Below are 14836 nucleotides of genomic sequence, written 5' to 3'. Positions count from 1 at the left end.
TTCAATCGATGATTTTAGTGATTGTATTTAGGAGAAAATGTCCCATCATACGCTCAGCCCGAAAAGAGCCCATGGGTTCCGGCTAGAAATAGTCGGACTCACTGCAGTGCATGGCTCTGGTTCTGGAGCCGGTCTCCTTGAAAGGGGTGTGATGTTCTCCCACCCTGGAGTTGCCCCTTGTGAGAGGCGCTGGGCAGGAGTGGGCTTTCTTGTTGCCTCCATCTTGGTGCCTGTACATTGGGGTGAACAAGAGGATAGCCTCTCCCTCTACCTACGGGTTTGGGTCGGGTTCTGACTGTTTACCCACCTTTTTAAGTCCTTGGAGGGGGTACTGGAGAGTGCCCCTCCTGGGAGCTGCCTTGTTATACTGGAGGGGTTTTCTCCGTTGGGTCTCTGGGCTCCCTTAGAGACGGGGTGAGAAGCCCAGGAATCCAGGAGTCACTGATGTGTTTACATATATCCAGGGTTTCCCCCAGGGTATTATAAGCCCCCTGACCTCCTGCATCAAGGTAGGAGTCAAGATGAAACCCCACTGCGTTGCTCTGCTGTGCAGCTCGATGTGAACTGCAGGTATAACATGTAGTTGTGCTTGAAGAGGTGCGTTGAGTGAGCAGTGAGAATGATTTATCTTTGTGAACAAAGAATTATGTTGCCCAGCGTGGCTCTGTGTCTGCGCTGTAAACTTTATGTCTGTGCTCTTAGCATCTTTTCATACAAAAACAAGATGGCGAGGGAAGAAACGCAGTTTAACCTAATTTGGTTCTAATTACAAAGACAGGAAATCCACCTGCCACACATACGGCTGAGAGAGAGCGAGACGGGGAGGGCGAACAAAACGAAGCGATTCTTTATGTGGGAGGATGACAAATAACAGAGTCCTGACTGTCCCAGTGTCGAATACTTTTAAAAATCTTATTTTATAGGAAAGTATATTAATGTGGCAATAAATGGAACAATAATACCAAAGATGCATCTTGATTTTGACCTTGAATTTTGATCCAAACATCAACAATATCAACATGAACTGTTTGGCATATGAGAGATTATTTTAAATACTTGACCATTTTCCAATGCATATACTGCAGCATATCACTGTAAAAATCTTTAACATTTGGATGTAAACACAGAAATGTACTTATTGAATACAATTTTATTCCTATTTGCATGTATGGACGCATCTAAATACAAGCTTCTCTTTAATATTCTATCAATCAGTCAAGTTTATTTGTATTGCAAATTTCAGCAACTAAATGGCAAATAAAGGACTTTAAATCATAAAAACACAAATATATGTTTAATGTACAATTAAATTGTACAATTAATGTAAAATTCAATTCAAATCTTTACATTTGAATTGAATTGAAAACAAAAATTAAGTCATAAAAACAACATATAATCACCAATTGACAAAGCAGAAACAAATATTACATTTTGTCATCATCGAAATCATCAATACACATCCAATAAGTTGGTCAATGTTTTTTTCTCCAGAATAAACTAAAACCTAATATTTGATTGGATCACATGAGTTCGTAAGGAACTATTTACATCTTATTTATTTGTAATTTTTAAAAACTATTTATCCATATTATCTAAAACTTACTTTACTTCAGTGGATTCCTCTCTCTGCTGGGTTTAAAACCTTGATCTGCAGGAATCAGCGCCGCAGCTTAACACAGCTGCGATGCTCAATTCCGATTTTTTTGCTAAAATCCTATTTTTTTGCATGGCGGTTCATATTACAGAATGATGTTAAATTATATCTTTCATAATGCATTTCTTAGCAATGAAGATATTTCTCAGAGTTATTCCAAGGTAGCCATTTTCTGCAGAGCTTAGGATCCACAGCTGCCCTGCGAATACGAGACTCCCTCTAAAACGCTTCTCACTGCTGATTTTAATAACTCAACACATGAACCTCAAAACACACAGTGGAAACTTTAACACTGCAGAAGAAGCTAACATCCACACTCTTCCTAGTCTTTGCTATTGTGGTTCAGCCAATCATCACCAAGTAAAATGAAGGGTGCTCTTTGATTGGCTGCTTTGCCAACACCAGAAAATAGTGTATCATGTAGCATTGAGCTGAGGTATTTCAGCTTCCCAAACTACATTTTCACCCCAATATTTTATAAGCTACATGTACAAAATTAAACTTCCAGCGACTACTTTAAACTTGCTGTTTAAAGTAATGGAAGGAGCAGAAAAAGAACACTTCTAACAAAAACTGTGCATGCGTATTTTGCATAATTAATGAGGCCAGTAAATGTTTGCAGTAATTATAAGTCTCTTGTCTTAAAGTTAGCAGAGAACAAATATGAGCAGGATGTTCAGGACTCTGACTGACTTACAGGTACAACGTGTTTCTGTTTGACTTTCAGTGAGTCTTACACTCCTGCTCTCTTATCTGGAGATAATGAAGCTCTGCAAAGTCTTACAGTCTCTAAGTTAGAACCATGTTCTACATGAGCATGAACAACAGGACTTCCCATAAGACAGTTGTACGATATGACTGGAAATATCGTGCTGCGAGTTGCTGTGCAGGTTTGGGTAACAAAGCACTTCATTATCTCCAAAGAGCGCCGCCTGCGTGACCCGATCATGTGTTCCACATTAAAGCCCATTAAAGGCGTCCTGGCAGGGAGGGTCCAGCTCGGCTCGGTGGAGCGCGGCCGACCCGCCGCGGCCCGGGACGCAGCAAGCTGCACGGTGGAGGTGCCTGCCATCTGGAGAATCACTGGGATGAGAAATGCTCTGCTGCAGCTGAGCGGCCTCTTTGGCTCCAGCTCAACAACACCTTTCAGACGACGAGGGCAGAAGGAGGCTGGAAGTACATAATAGATCAGCTGGAAGTGATAGCAGCTTTCAGGACACCACGGCAACAGGAGGAAACGTCAGCACAAGTGTTGTATGATGGAACCACGAGATGTTCAGAAGCTCTGATAAATATAGTAATTTTACACTAAAAATTACAGTTTCATCTTCTAAAAGTGTGCTTCATATCAGTAATGTCTTCCACATGGCTGAGAGTCTCTGCTGCATGCCAGTAGAAGAGAAGCTTGAAGGGCGAGGAGAAGGGACATGTAGCCACTGGTAGACTGACACACACACACACACCCACACACACCCACACACACTCCAGGCTACTTTAAACCCGGCCTGATCTCATCTGACCTGAGCCTGAACTCTGAGATTACACCAGCTCTGGATTTCCACCCATCACATGGCTCTGGAACAGTGTCAACACTAAATTAATCAGCAGCTCTCTTGTAGTGGCCTCTCAGAATCTGTAGAGTCACAGCAGGGCAACCGGGTCTGTTGGTACAAACAAGCAGCAGATGTGAAACGCAAGAATCCACACAAATCTGAACAAACAAACCTTTCACTTTACTTTGGTGGAACAACCTTTTCCAGAGGGATTTATGCTGTTATGAGACAACCAGTCATGTTCTACCAACTCTAATAAAACGTTAAATCTCACAGCTTTAGGATAGAAGAGGGACCAAAAAAAGAATTGGATGAAATAATTTGATGTATTTTCTTTGTAAAACTGGTCAACAGTTTCAAAGTTGTGAAAGAAGCTGCTTGTGGATCCCCAACCCATCATTTTCCAGTTTTTATGAAAAAATTGTCTATTAGTGGAATTTTCATAGCGCATATCTGAAATATTGGAAAGAAACATAGCATGGGAAGCTGAAATAACTTGACACAATGGTACCTTAAACGCTATTGGGTGCAATTTGTAAAGCAACCAGTTGGAAAGAAACATTAATAATCCTTGCTACTGATTGGTTGTATTCCCAAGAAGGTAAACAGGGCAAGTCAATTTTCACTGTGCAAAATTAATGATATGCATTAATATATATTAATGCATATCAATGTATATTTGGTTTTTGAACAAATAAGACGTTCTTGTATTGGTCTGTCACATAAAATCACAAAGTTTGTTGGTGTATCCAGATCAAAGTGTGGATACTTTTCCAAGGCATTGTGTTTGAGTTTTAGAAATAGACAAAGATCCAAGTTGGCCTGGAAGCAGACGTTGTGATGATGATGATGGTGATGGTGGGATTTCTAACACTCTTCCTGTAGGACTGATGCTTGATTGATTGGATCTCTTCTTAGTTCAGATACCTCAGAAGTTGTTGGTCTTCATTCCTGCCGTTGCTCCCGTTCAGGCGGAACAGAGTCTGAGTATCGTTTGTGTCGCCCCTCCATATACCTCCTCACATACAGGATGGACCTTATACTTGTGTTCTTTGCTGGCTCCATAAATCGCGGGACATAAAACCATCGCTCACTCCCCCCCCCATGCAGGATGTGCCCAGGCGGTGCCAGGAGGAGCAGTTTGATTTACAGTGCTGTACACAGATGCATCAAGGCTTTATGAGAGACTTAATTAAGAGTTATAAAAGTGACTTACAGTAATTGTTTGGGACACTGGGTCCCATAATGCAACAGTTATTTCCATAATTCCAAAGTCTTGATTCTTTTCTCAGAACTTTTCTGTATTTATAGAGCAGTGGTGCTTTGATGTTGCTGCAGGAAGCTTTTCGGGGCGCAGAGTGTTGCTGCAGCAATGCTGCAACCAAACAAGGCTGTGTTTTATTTTCTGCTGTATGTCAGTGGAAAACATCTTAATGTTACAATGAACAGAAATGTGACCCAAATATGAAAATAAAACACACTTGTTTCTGTTGTTTTATTTTTCTGAGAGAAGTAACACAAATTGCCTTCTTGAGTTTCTAAAATAATTTAACAGCTTATAAATTAGGCATTGTGTTTCAGTTGTAAATAGTTTATTTAGTATATAGGAGATTAAACCGTTCATTAAAGCAGGTTCTGCTGCTTTCTTTGTTCCCAGCTGCTGTGTTGTTCATTATTCTACATGCATCTTTAATGAAATACACATTCCAGCACCATTTTAAGCACCCAGAAGCAATGGTCCGACTTGGATGTAATTTGGTCCACAAACAGACTGGAGATGGGTATGTAAATGATTTGATTTACGGGAAGCTGGCACATCTAGAGCAGAGTGCAAAGAGCATAAATGCTGGCATCGTAACTGGAGCAATATCACTACAGACAAATCACCCGACGCTAACTCAATGGAGGAAGTGAAGGTCAACAGACACAAGTGAAGTCTTTCACATTTAATAGACAGCATCACTACTGCTTAATGGAGGTTGTTGGGAGGCATATTGAGAGTCTGAGAAAAAGGAAGACAGATTTTGCAAATAATGTATAGTTTGTTTTATAAATGTTGCAGAGGCGTAGAAGCATCGGTCATGTTTTTGGGGCGTGGCAGAAACGGGTAAACATTAGCAGGACTGGGTGTCACACGCCTCGCCTGTCAATGTTCTCATTTTAACTGCAGCTTGTGCAGAATAACCCTGGTGGGTTTAATCTTAACTGATGGCCAGACATTCTTCTTCAGGCTTTCTGCTAGAGAGCACAAGTAATAAATATATTGCTTACATTAGCTTGTCCAGGTTGTGAAGCAGAAAGGCACCGCAGACCGTTTCTCCACCATCACCATGTTTGACTGCAGCTGCAGTGTTCTGTTTCTGAAACATTGTCTTCGTTTTACACCAGATCTAAAGAGACACACGTCTTTCAAAAAGGTCCACTTCTGTCTTGTTGGCCCATTGAAGAGTTTCAGAACAATTTTGGATCAGAGGCAAATGTGAGACTGGCATTTGTGTTCTTTTGGGTCAGCAATGGTTCTGGCTCTGGAACACTCCCAGTACTGAGATTGTTGCCCAGTCTCATGAACTCTGACCTCACCTGAAGCGAGTGAGGTCCACAGTGCCTCAGTTTGATCAGTTTTTTTTCTAACCTCCTGGATGGGTCACTGATCCCGACTTGGAGTAATTTTGCTGATCTGGCCACTTGTTGTGGAAATTCTCCATTTAGCTCCGTGAACTTCTAACTTTGGTTTGCCTGAATCCTCGATGCCTTAGAAATGGCGTTGTAACCATTTCCATTTCCAATAATTGGTAGTATTTCTACTTTCTCTATGCAGGTATTCAGATCAGGGTGCGATTTGTTACTTTTTGGAAATATTACAGCTTACCTTATGATTTTCTATAAAAAAATTACAATTTTCAAACTTTACTCAAGTTCAAAATGTTTTTGCTCATCAGATGTGCAAAAACACATCAGGTGTGACGTCCACCGTCCCATCAAGGCCTCGTTGGGGTTGATTGGAGACGATGGGATGTCAGTGAACCATCAGATATAATCTTCCCAGTAAGTCCTGTCTCTGCCCTGAGGTGCCCTACTCCTGGGAAATGTCCAAAAGTCGTCCTAATCAAATGCTTGAAGCACTTTTGATCTTAAGGAATTTAACTCAGCGATTCAGAGCAAATTCTGCTGTTTTAAAGATAATTTTTTTATTTAGTTTACAGTGATCCTGGGTCCTCATGTCATCTAAGGCCTTTGCGTGTGAATATTTCATGCTGCCCCCATGGGTTTGTCTCTAAGAACTCCATCTTCCTTCCACAGGTCAAAGAAGTACATGTTAGGTTAATTCTGCTGAGTTGAGGTGTGAGTGTGGGTCTGTCTGTGAGGGACTGGCCACGGATGGGTGTTTAATTCACAATGAAATATTAAAAAGAGTGAAATCTTTTGCCTTTGGCATTTACGTCTCTTTCATTCATAACAAGTGCCCATAAAGTCAGAAATGGATGTAAACTTCAGAATTTGAAGAAAGTGAAAGAAATCTCAAAGTTTTCTCTCTCTTTTTTTTTTTTTTGGCATTTAGCAAATAGCAAATCTATTAGTCTTTTCCTGCATTACATGTAATTCTGCTATATGTCATTAATAGGCATATTTATGCATTCTATTCAGTTAATGCATTCATTTAATTGTCAGGAACAAAGAAGTAAAAATAGACATACACTGGGGTAAAGCAGAGATTATACAAACATTACCTGCATCAGTCTTGCATCTGTGATTCTTCTCTATCTGTTGCTATGGGAAACAACAAAAATCCATTGAAGTGGAGAATCTGAAAATGCAGTGGGGGCAAAATCCATTTTTATCCACTTTAACTTCCAAAAACTTCCAGCCAGACTCATAATATTTCATTTCTTAGCCAGATGTAACATCTGTAGCAGCTGGATGCAGCTGACTGGGCGTGTTGGGTTAAAGACCAGCCATCTGTCGCTGATTGGCTGCTTCCAAACTGTCTGACTTTCCTTCTGAGGACATGTTATTCCATGTTTCATGTTTCATACTGAGATTTAGGGAAAAGTGTGATTATATTCTGTCTGGTGGTGACAGTCTGCAGCAGCATTGCAGCCAACATGTCATTGGTGCAGGTTAGCAGCAGAAAAGCAGCAGTAGTGTCAGCTTTGCATTCTGGGATGCGGCGCAGGCTTTCCTGGAACTCTGAGAACTGCTGTCAGTTGGTCCACAGGGGACCGTCTCTGCACCACCATTTTTTTAATTGATTTCCAGGGTTGACAGCCGCGGTAGAGCCATCATTTATCTTTCATTCTGATTCATATTTCATCCCGAGCCAAAGTGCACTTTACTCTGGCCTTTAAATGATGGGCCTTATGCATTCCTGGCACAGGGGTAAGTATAGAAAATCTAAAATGCCTGACCTTCATCTGTCGGTATATGTAAGTTCTCTGTGATCAACCAGGTTTGGAATCAATTCGCTTCTCATTTTGGTTCCAGCAGTTTGAATGCTTGACTTCTCTGTGTTGATTTGCTGTAAATCACAAGTTACAGCTGCAAACACACACACACACACACACACACACACACACGCCCACACACACACACTCACCCCAACATTTACTGCATCCGTGTGTGTTGAAATCCAATATCCCCGCCTAACTCTTCATCTAAAAGCGGTGAAACAAAGCCTGGTTATTAATCCTGCTCACCCGCCGCAGAAACTCAAAGGTTTGATGTTTAAACATGATAAAAAAATAAAAAATCAGCACTGCCTGGAATTAATTTCTTGTAAGATGTGGTCTTCGAAGACTTCTGCTGGGACGTGAGTTGGAGTTTGGGTTGTTAGTTTCAGCTCTGATGCGCTCTGAGTGTAAACAATGTTAAAGTGCATTTTCCTGTTTCTCGATTAACATGAATTATTTGGTAGAAAAAAACACTTGTTCATATGTTGTTAAGGCCTTGTCGTCCTTATTTTAAAACCTCTTTTTCTAACTATTACATATTGTACATGTATTTAAACCAACAGTTTACAAAAAATCTGTGACACTTTGAGAGTTTCACTGTTTTATTTGACCAACTGAGGCAGAAAACTGGAATCACTACTGGAGATGGTTGAGTCAATGTTTATATTAATAAAGCAGAAGAAAAATCACAGATTTGACACAAAAATACACTGCTCAAAAAAATAAAGGGAACACTTAAACAGGTGTTTAACACTTAAAGTGTTCCCTTTATTTTTTTGAGCAGTGTATTTTATTTAACAGCTGAACATCCTGCCGTTTTAAACATTTTTAAAATAAATGACTGTTTCAAAAATATTCATGTCTTTTGAACTTTACCCACATTTTGTCACATTAGATTCACAAACAAACATATTTATTGCAATCTTAGCTACAAGAACAGAATACAGTGTATAATATAGTGACATGTTCACAAAGAAAATTCAGAATATTGTCTTTTTCATTTGCATCGATGGTCAAGGTTCCTGTCAGTCAGATGCAGCAGCTTGTTGTTGTCTGCAAAGACTTTTCTAACTACATTTAATCTGCAGAAGTAGACTTGTTCAGGTTTTTGTTTCAGAAATGCAAATCACAGGCTGGTGCATAGGTTTTCTTCCTTAATGTTCAGCGATGCTGTGTTTATTCCTCTTCTTAATCTAACAAAATAGATTTGTCATTATTTACAGTAATCTACTGGTTTTAAGGAATGTTCTACAGAGCCAGAATGTTCAGCTGTTGAATGAAAACATTTTGTCACGCCTCTGATTACTCTAGCAGAAGTAATTTGCTTTTTTCTTTTGGATTCTCTGCTTCCGCCAAGCCAATCTGCCTCAAGCTGTTAAACATTTGTCAAAAAGTGACTGGAGGCATATTTTGTCTGAAGCAGGAACACTCCAGAAGCCGCTTCAGAGCCTGCTACCCTCCAGCTGCTGAACTGCAGCGTTAGCCTGTATAAAACATGGAGGTTTTCATCTGGAGTCGTGTGTTTGGACAAGGCGGCCCACCAGCTGGGTGAAGCAGATGGCCGCTCTGCCTTGGTCTGGTTCTACTGGACGTCTCTTTTAGTTTAAAGAAGTTCTCCTTTCCTCTTTCATCTGCTGCTCTGAGCATGCTCAGAAAGACGGAGGCAGTGCCGTCTGTTGGCTTTCTCTGCAGCTACATTACATCACATATATTATATTTGGATTGAACTTTAAATCCATATCATTATCAGAGAAACTGATTCCAGATCAGATGATGCTTCTGCTGCTGATTTTTGATGTTAATAAGCTGAAAGAAAAAAATGAATCATAATCATTTGGATAATAATTTGCCTTTTTGCTCACCCATTCTGACATTTTAACTAATAGAGACACAGTCCATCCATCCATCCATCTTCTTCCGCTTATCCGAGGTCGGGTCGCGGGGGTAGCAGCTTCAGAGACACAGTATTGATTTTTATCACTTGTCAACATGTCATCTTCCATAATGACATGTTTATTTGAAAATGAATGCTGGTATAATTGATATTAATAATAACCTTGTATTTGACCTTGATTGAAAACAATATTCATAATAATTTACTTGATCACACCGAGTCCCTATGAAAGATATTTTTTAGTAAATAATAGATAGTTTGTGACTCTAAACTCAACGATATAATATCTGTTCCACTTCGATGGCTTGAGAAGACGCTGCCTCAGGAAAAAACCATCAGCCTGTTTGTCTCTTATTCATTAAACAAAAACCGAGAATTTCCAGCGTTTTTCCCGTTTTTTATGCCATTATTGATAACAGGTCAGAATCTCACAGACCTGACATCCAGGATGGAACAGAAGGACAATTATAAACCTGGAAGTCAAAGTTTTCTACTGAGGGATGAAAACGTTGAATAGTGAAAATGAATTGTTAAAATACCTGGAGGTCATTTAACAAGCTGTCAGTCAAGATGTAATGAAAACCAAAATCCATTTAAGGTTTTTTCACCAACTCACATTTGCAGCACAGTTCGGTTTCCTGTAATACATTTTAATAACCACTTAGAGGTGAATTTAGATATTAGTCTTGTCTAAAAATGGTCCAGTGTGATTTTAGAAATCTTTGATTAACTTGTGGCAAATAATTTTTCTTTGACCCGTTCACCAGTTGGACCTGCTCCTCCGTCTTCTCGGTGAATCCTTGACAAACAGAACACACTTCCTGTGATTCCTCAGTGAGCGTTTTTGTTCCTGACTCCGGTGGCAGCTGGCCATGCATTTGATTTATCGAAAGGAGAAACTATGAAGCTTACTTTGTGACAGCCCAGAAGCTTTAAAATTTAAGATGTCATTGCCTGACGAATGGAGGGAGGAGAGCTGGGAGCTGCCCACTGCAGTCATAAGTCACTGTCCCAAGGGATGAGGGGCGCTGGCTGTTGACGAGCTTCACCAACACTCAGTGACCTGAACTCAGATCTCATCTGCTCTCTGATAGAGTCCAAGTTATGAGTATCAATATTTAGAGAAATGATTATTGGTTCTAGAGTGACGGCATGAAAACACAGGACTCAAACTTTAAATGATTAAAAACACAGACTGCGACATAGCACATTGTTTTTAACTATTGTGTTGTATTAAGGAAGAATTATTGTTAAAACTTTGAACAAAACGTTTGGCTCGTCTCTTCCTTAACACAGCCGGGTTCTTCTCGGCGAGCAGCGGCCAGCTGTAAAACGAAACTAAAACAAGGCGTGTTGACGTCACAGATCACAGAGTTTAATTCATAAACAAAGCAATGAACAACAAAGCTGCAGAGATACAGAGATATGCATTTTCTCATAAAAATAAAATAAAGACACACCAGGGGAAGACAAACGAACACAAAGACAGACAAAGGCGCCCACGTGGAGAGAAAAAGATGGAAAAAACTCTCTCTCTTTCTCTTTCTACTTCGTCTTAAACAAAAGGGGTGTTTCCGTATTTTAATTTATGCAACGAAGGCGTTCTGTTGTTCAACCAATCAGAGAACCACCTTGGAAAAACGTCAGCCTTCCCCTAAGTTTTAATGACCAAACTCAAGAGTCATTTTAGTTGTTAAAGTTATAAGTTAATTTTCACAAAACCTATTTTACTCTTTTGGACTCAGCATCTCCCAAGATTTGAATCTTTGCCTTATCACGAACAATATTTAAAAGGTGTATCCGAAATTAAACATAGATGTTTCCCAGATTCGAAATCTGTGCTCAACTCCAGATGCAGCTCAGAGCCCCTGGGAAACCCCCAACCTTCGACCTCTCGGCAGGGGAAGATATTATTTATGGCCTGCTAATTTAAAGCCTTTCAAGAGAATAGTGTTTTGTGGCTGCTCTAAGTTACAGCCCTGCCAGGAGAATGTTTATCTCTGCTTAACATTTGTCCAAATAGGAATGTTTATCTCTTAAACGCACATGGCATGAGATTAGCCATATTAAACACTCAACAATATTCATATTTCCTTAACATTTGATAAAAAAAAAATAAACATTTGTCATCCATGGAATGCAAATTTATTTTATGAACCTTAATTTCACCAGGACAATCTCAATGAGATTAAAATCTCTTTTGAGTCTACAGAACATTCACAGCTAAACTGGAAAAGTTAACAATCTCATAACTTTATGCTTTTGGCTAAAATTAAATCATCAAAAGTTTTTTTAATATTGTTTTATTTTACAAACTGTCTCCAAACTGTCTCACATTTTTTTAAATTTGACTTTTATTTACGCAGGTTGTCTCATTTAGACCTTATAGCTCACTGTCTACCTGTCTACATGCTTTGCAATGAACATGAATGTAACTCTACATAATTTTATGTTATTTTTCATTAAATGTCTTTCAACATTTTAATTTGCATTAATCATAAATCAACATTTATTTTCAATATTTACTAATGTTTGACAGCTTCGTAAAAGAACATGGCTGTTGATTCCCATCAAAAATAATAAATAATTTAAACGGACAATAATTACTGAACCTGATCAGAGGTTTAATGCTGCATTGATCGTTTTTCTATGCTCAGGGTGAATTGTAATGACGAACCCTGCTGGTACCAGCATCTCTCCTGATTTAAAGAACTGTTCAATATTACATTTTATCCTTTTTGCTTTAGGCTCAAATCAAACAAGTTCTTTTTTCTGGGAAAGAACTTTTTTTTTTTACAGAGCGGATGTGTGAATTGCAAGGAGTCTGATTCAACTAAATGTGATTGTCCTGAAAAACCTTCAGCAGTCAGATGAGAAAACTGCAGTGGTGCAACATTTAAATGAAAAGTACACATGCAGGTGAAGATGTGATGCTGAGACATACAATATACATAACCTGGCATAGAAATCAGCAGCAAACTTTCATTTAAATCACATTGAAAATGTTGAAGATGCTGAAGATAAAACTGCACTTTGTTCAGAAACAGATAATGTTCAAAGTTCTGAGAATCATCTTGTTTAATGACCTTACCTCTGTTAAATTACTGTTTAAATGAACCTGACTCCATATGTCTTTCATGGTGCAGTAAGTAACTTTTACAAAAGTATGTTTTTTCCATATTTATTAAAGTTGTCACCAAGTCGTGACAGTATGGCATCAGAGAGATAAAGTGTGAGAAAACGAAGCTCTTCCACCTCCTCCCTGAAGCTACTATTGCAGTCTGCAAAAATGGAACCCTCCTGGTCAGAAACAAGCAGAGCCGGGATGAAAGTCTGTGCTGTCAATCACCCTCGTATGCACGCTGCTAACAAAGTTACAAATGGAAAGTTACAGATTTATTACCTGTAACCTACCATTTCAGATAATAAAAGTTTCACTAAAGATTCATAAGAGTAAATCTCACTCACCACTGTAGTTTATATTCAGATGAGTTGGCCATCCTTATCTGTTCATAGACTCATGCATTGGTATATTTTTATTCATAAAGCCATCCTCAGATTGTTCCCACCACACTTTAGAATTGCATTGTGCCTGTAGTTTTAGCAGTAGCAGTGGAGGACATGAACATCCACAGCATTAAAAGCAGATGCTACACACAGCTCCAAATATGTTATTCAATATTTGGAAGCATGTTGGCCACGCTAACATCGACAGCTATCCATTTGTCTCATCCCTCCCCAAAGGAGGATGGTTGTTTTCAGAGCAGACAGTTTCCAGGAGGCTTTACAGCGTCGAACTGGTGCATTACATCCGTCACGGCCCAATGTGAGCGACTGGGAAAAATTTAAAACTTCAAGAGAGTCCAAGTAATGGTACTCAGTAGTGGAAGGTCCAGGTCTGTATGAAGCAAAGGGTAAAACAATGAGCTGTTTTTCCATTTATTTATTTCTTTTTACCAAGCTCAGTTTCTTAGTTACACTCTACAGCAGAATCTGAAATTATCCACTTTGATTCCTTTGGGACAACTGAAATTTCTTTTAAGACAAAAACTTGCTCAAATTTTTTTTTTTCAGATTTTTTTGTGAGCTTATTTATCCATGTCAGATGTCTTAATTCTTTGTAGTTACTGTGGTTGTACATTGTTAGTTGTTTTTCATAACAAGCCTCTCTTCTACATGAGATCTTGGCTCTCACTGAGACGGAATGTATAAATAAAAGTCTAGCATAGAAACAATGCTTTTGAATTAAAAATCTTTGCTTTTTTATTTATGCTGTGATTAAAATCTATCAAATTGGAACAATTGCTGTATTTCACAAGTACCGGCTAGATGGATGCACAAAGGCTGCGAGAAATATGTGAGGTGCTCCATCATCATCGATCAGTATAGTGCTAGGAAACACAAAAGGGTCATTAATTGGTTGCCCAGGCGCCTGTAAATGTAATTAGTACATTGAAATTGGGCCACAGGCTACACCTGCACATCTGGTGGACCATACATCATTTTTTGCATCCGTTGTCCTCTGCACTGGTACAGAATAAAGTGGTTTCGTAGGCAGTATTTGACGTGCCTATCAAATAAGATTCTTTGCTATGTAAGCTGAAAACAACGAGCCTGTTGTTTGTACCGCAGGGAACAGAGATGCATATATTTGTCATAATCTGTTAGCTTGATTGGCCAGTTGTTAACGCTGAAAGCGATTGTCATCTCCTTGGAGGATGCTTTATAGCCCCAGACTATCCTCCAGCCTGGAATTAACCAGCCACATCTCTGGCTCACTTGTGGCTGTTTTACATCAGCTGGCGTGATTAAAAGACCTGACAGATATAGATGTATGTTGACCCAACTAACGTCCCTGTGTCTCTGATTTTCCTGCAGTTGTACAGCTCAGTCGACTTTGGAAGGAAGTGGATGCTCATCCACGAACACGTCACCCCGAACAGATTCTACTGGTGAGTCATCTCTTCTCATGTCTCGGCTGCTGCATTCCTTGTCTCTAAAGTTGTTTGCTCAGGAATGCAGCAAGTGCTTTTGACTCGGAACAAGGCCTCTGACTGGCAGTGATGGTGGAGAAATCCTGCACATTTCTGTAGTCTGATGCAATGAGCCAGAGCTTTACATCTCCTTTAAGTGGCTCAGGAAAGTTTTCACACCCATTCATCCACATTTGGTTACTTCTTAGATTTATTGTGTGTTTGAGCATTCTTCTGTCTCGAAGATCAAGCCACAGCACTCCATAATAACCAGGCAAAATAGCTTTTTGGAAATATGTGCAGCAGTTTTTCTT

General features: G+C 39.5%; 1 protein-coding gene across 3 annotated transcripts in view; it reads left to right on the top strand.

Moving 5' to 3' along the window:
- Positions 1 to 14836, top strand: part of sorcs3a (sortilin related VPS10 domain containing receptor 3a) — a 223111-nt gene that overhangs the window by 147545 nt on the left and 60730 nt on the right. For all 3 annotated transcript variants that reach the window (XM_028018662.1, XM_028018663.1, XM_028018664.1), the window contains one exon: positions 14428 to 14501. In XM_028018662.1, coding sequence (XP_027874463.1) covers positions 14428 to 14501 — 74 coding nt within the window. The remainder of the gene's footprint in view (positions 1 to 14427; positions 14502 to 14836) is intronic.

This window comes from Xiphophorus couchianus, chromosome 5, assembly GCF_001444195.1.
Source record: "Xiphophorus couchianus chromosome 5, X_couchianus-1.0, whole genome shotgun sequence".
Taxonomy (NCBI): domain Eukaryota; kingdom Metazoa; phylum Chordata; class Actinopteri; order Cyprinodontiformes; family Poeciliidae; genus Xiphophorus; species Xiphophorus couchianus.
The sequence above is the reverse complement of the archived record's forward strand: the minus strand, read 5'-3'. Positions and strand labels throughout refer to the sequence as shown.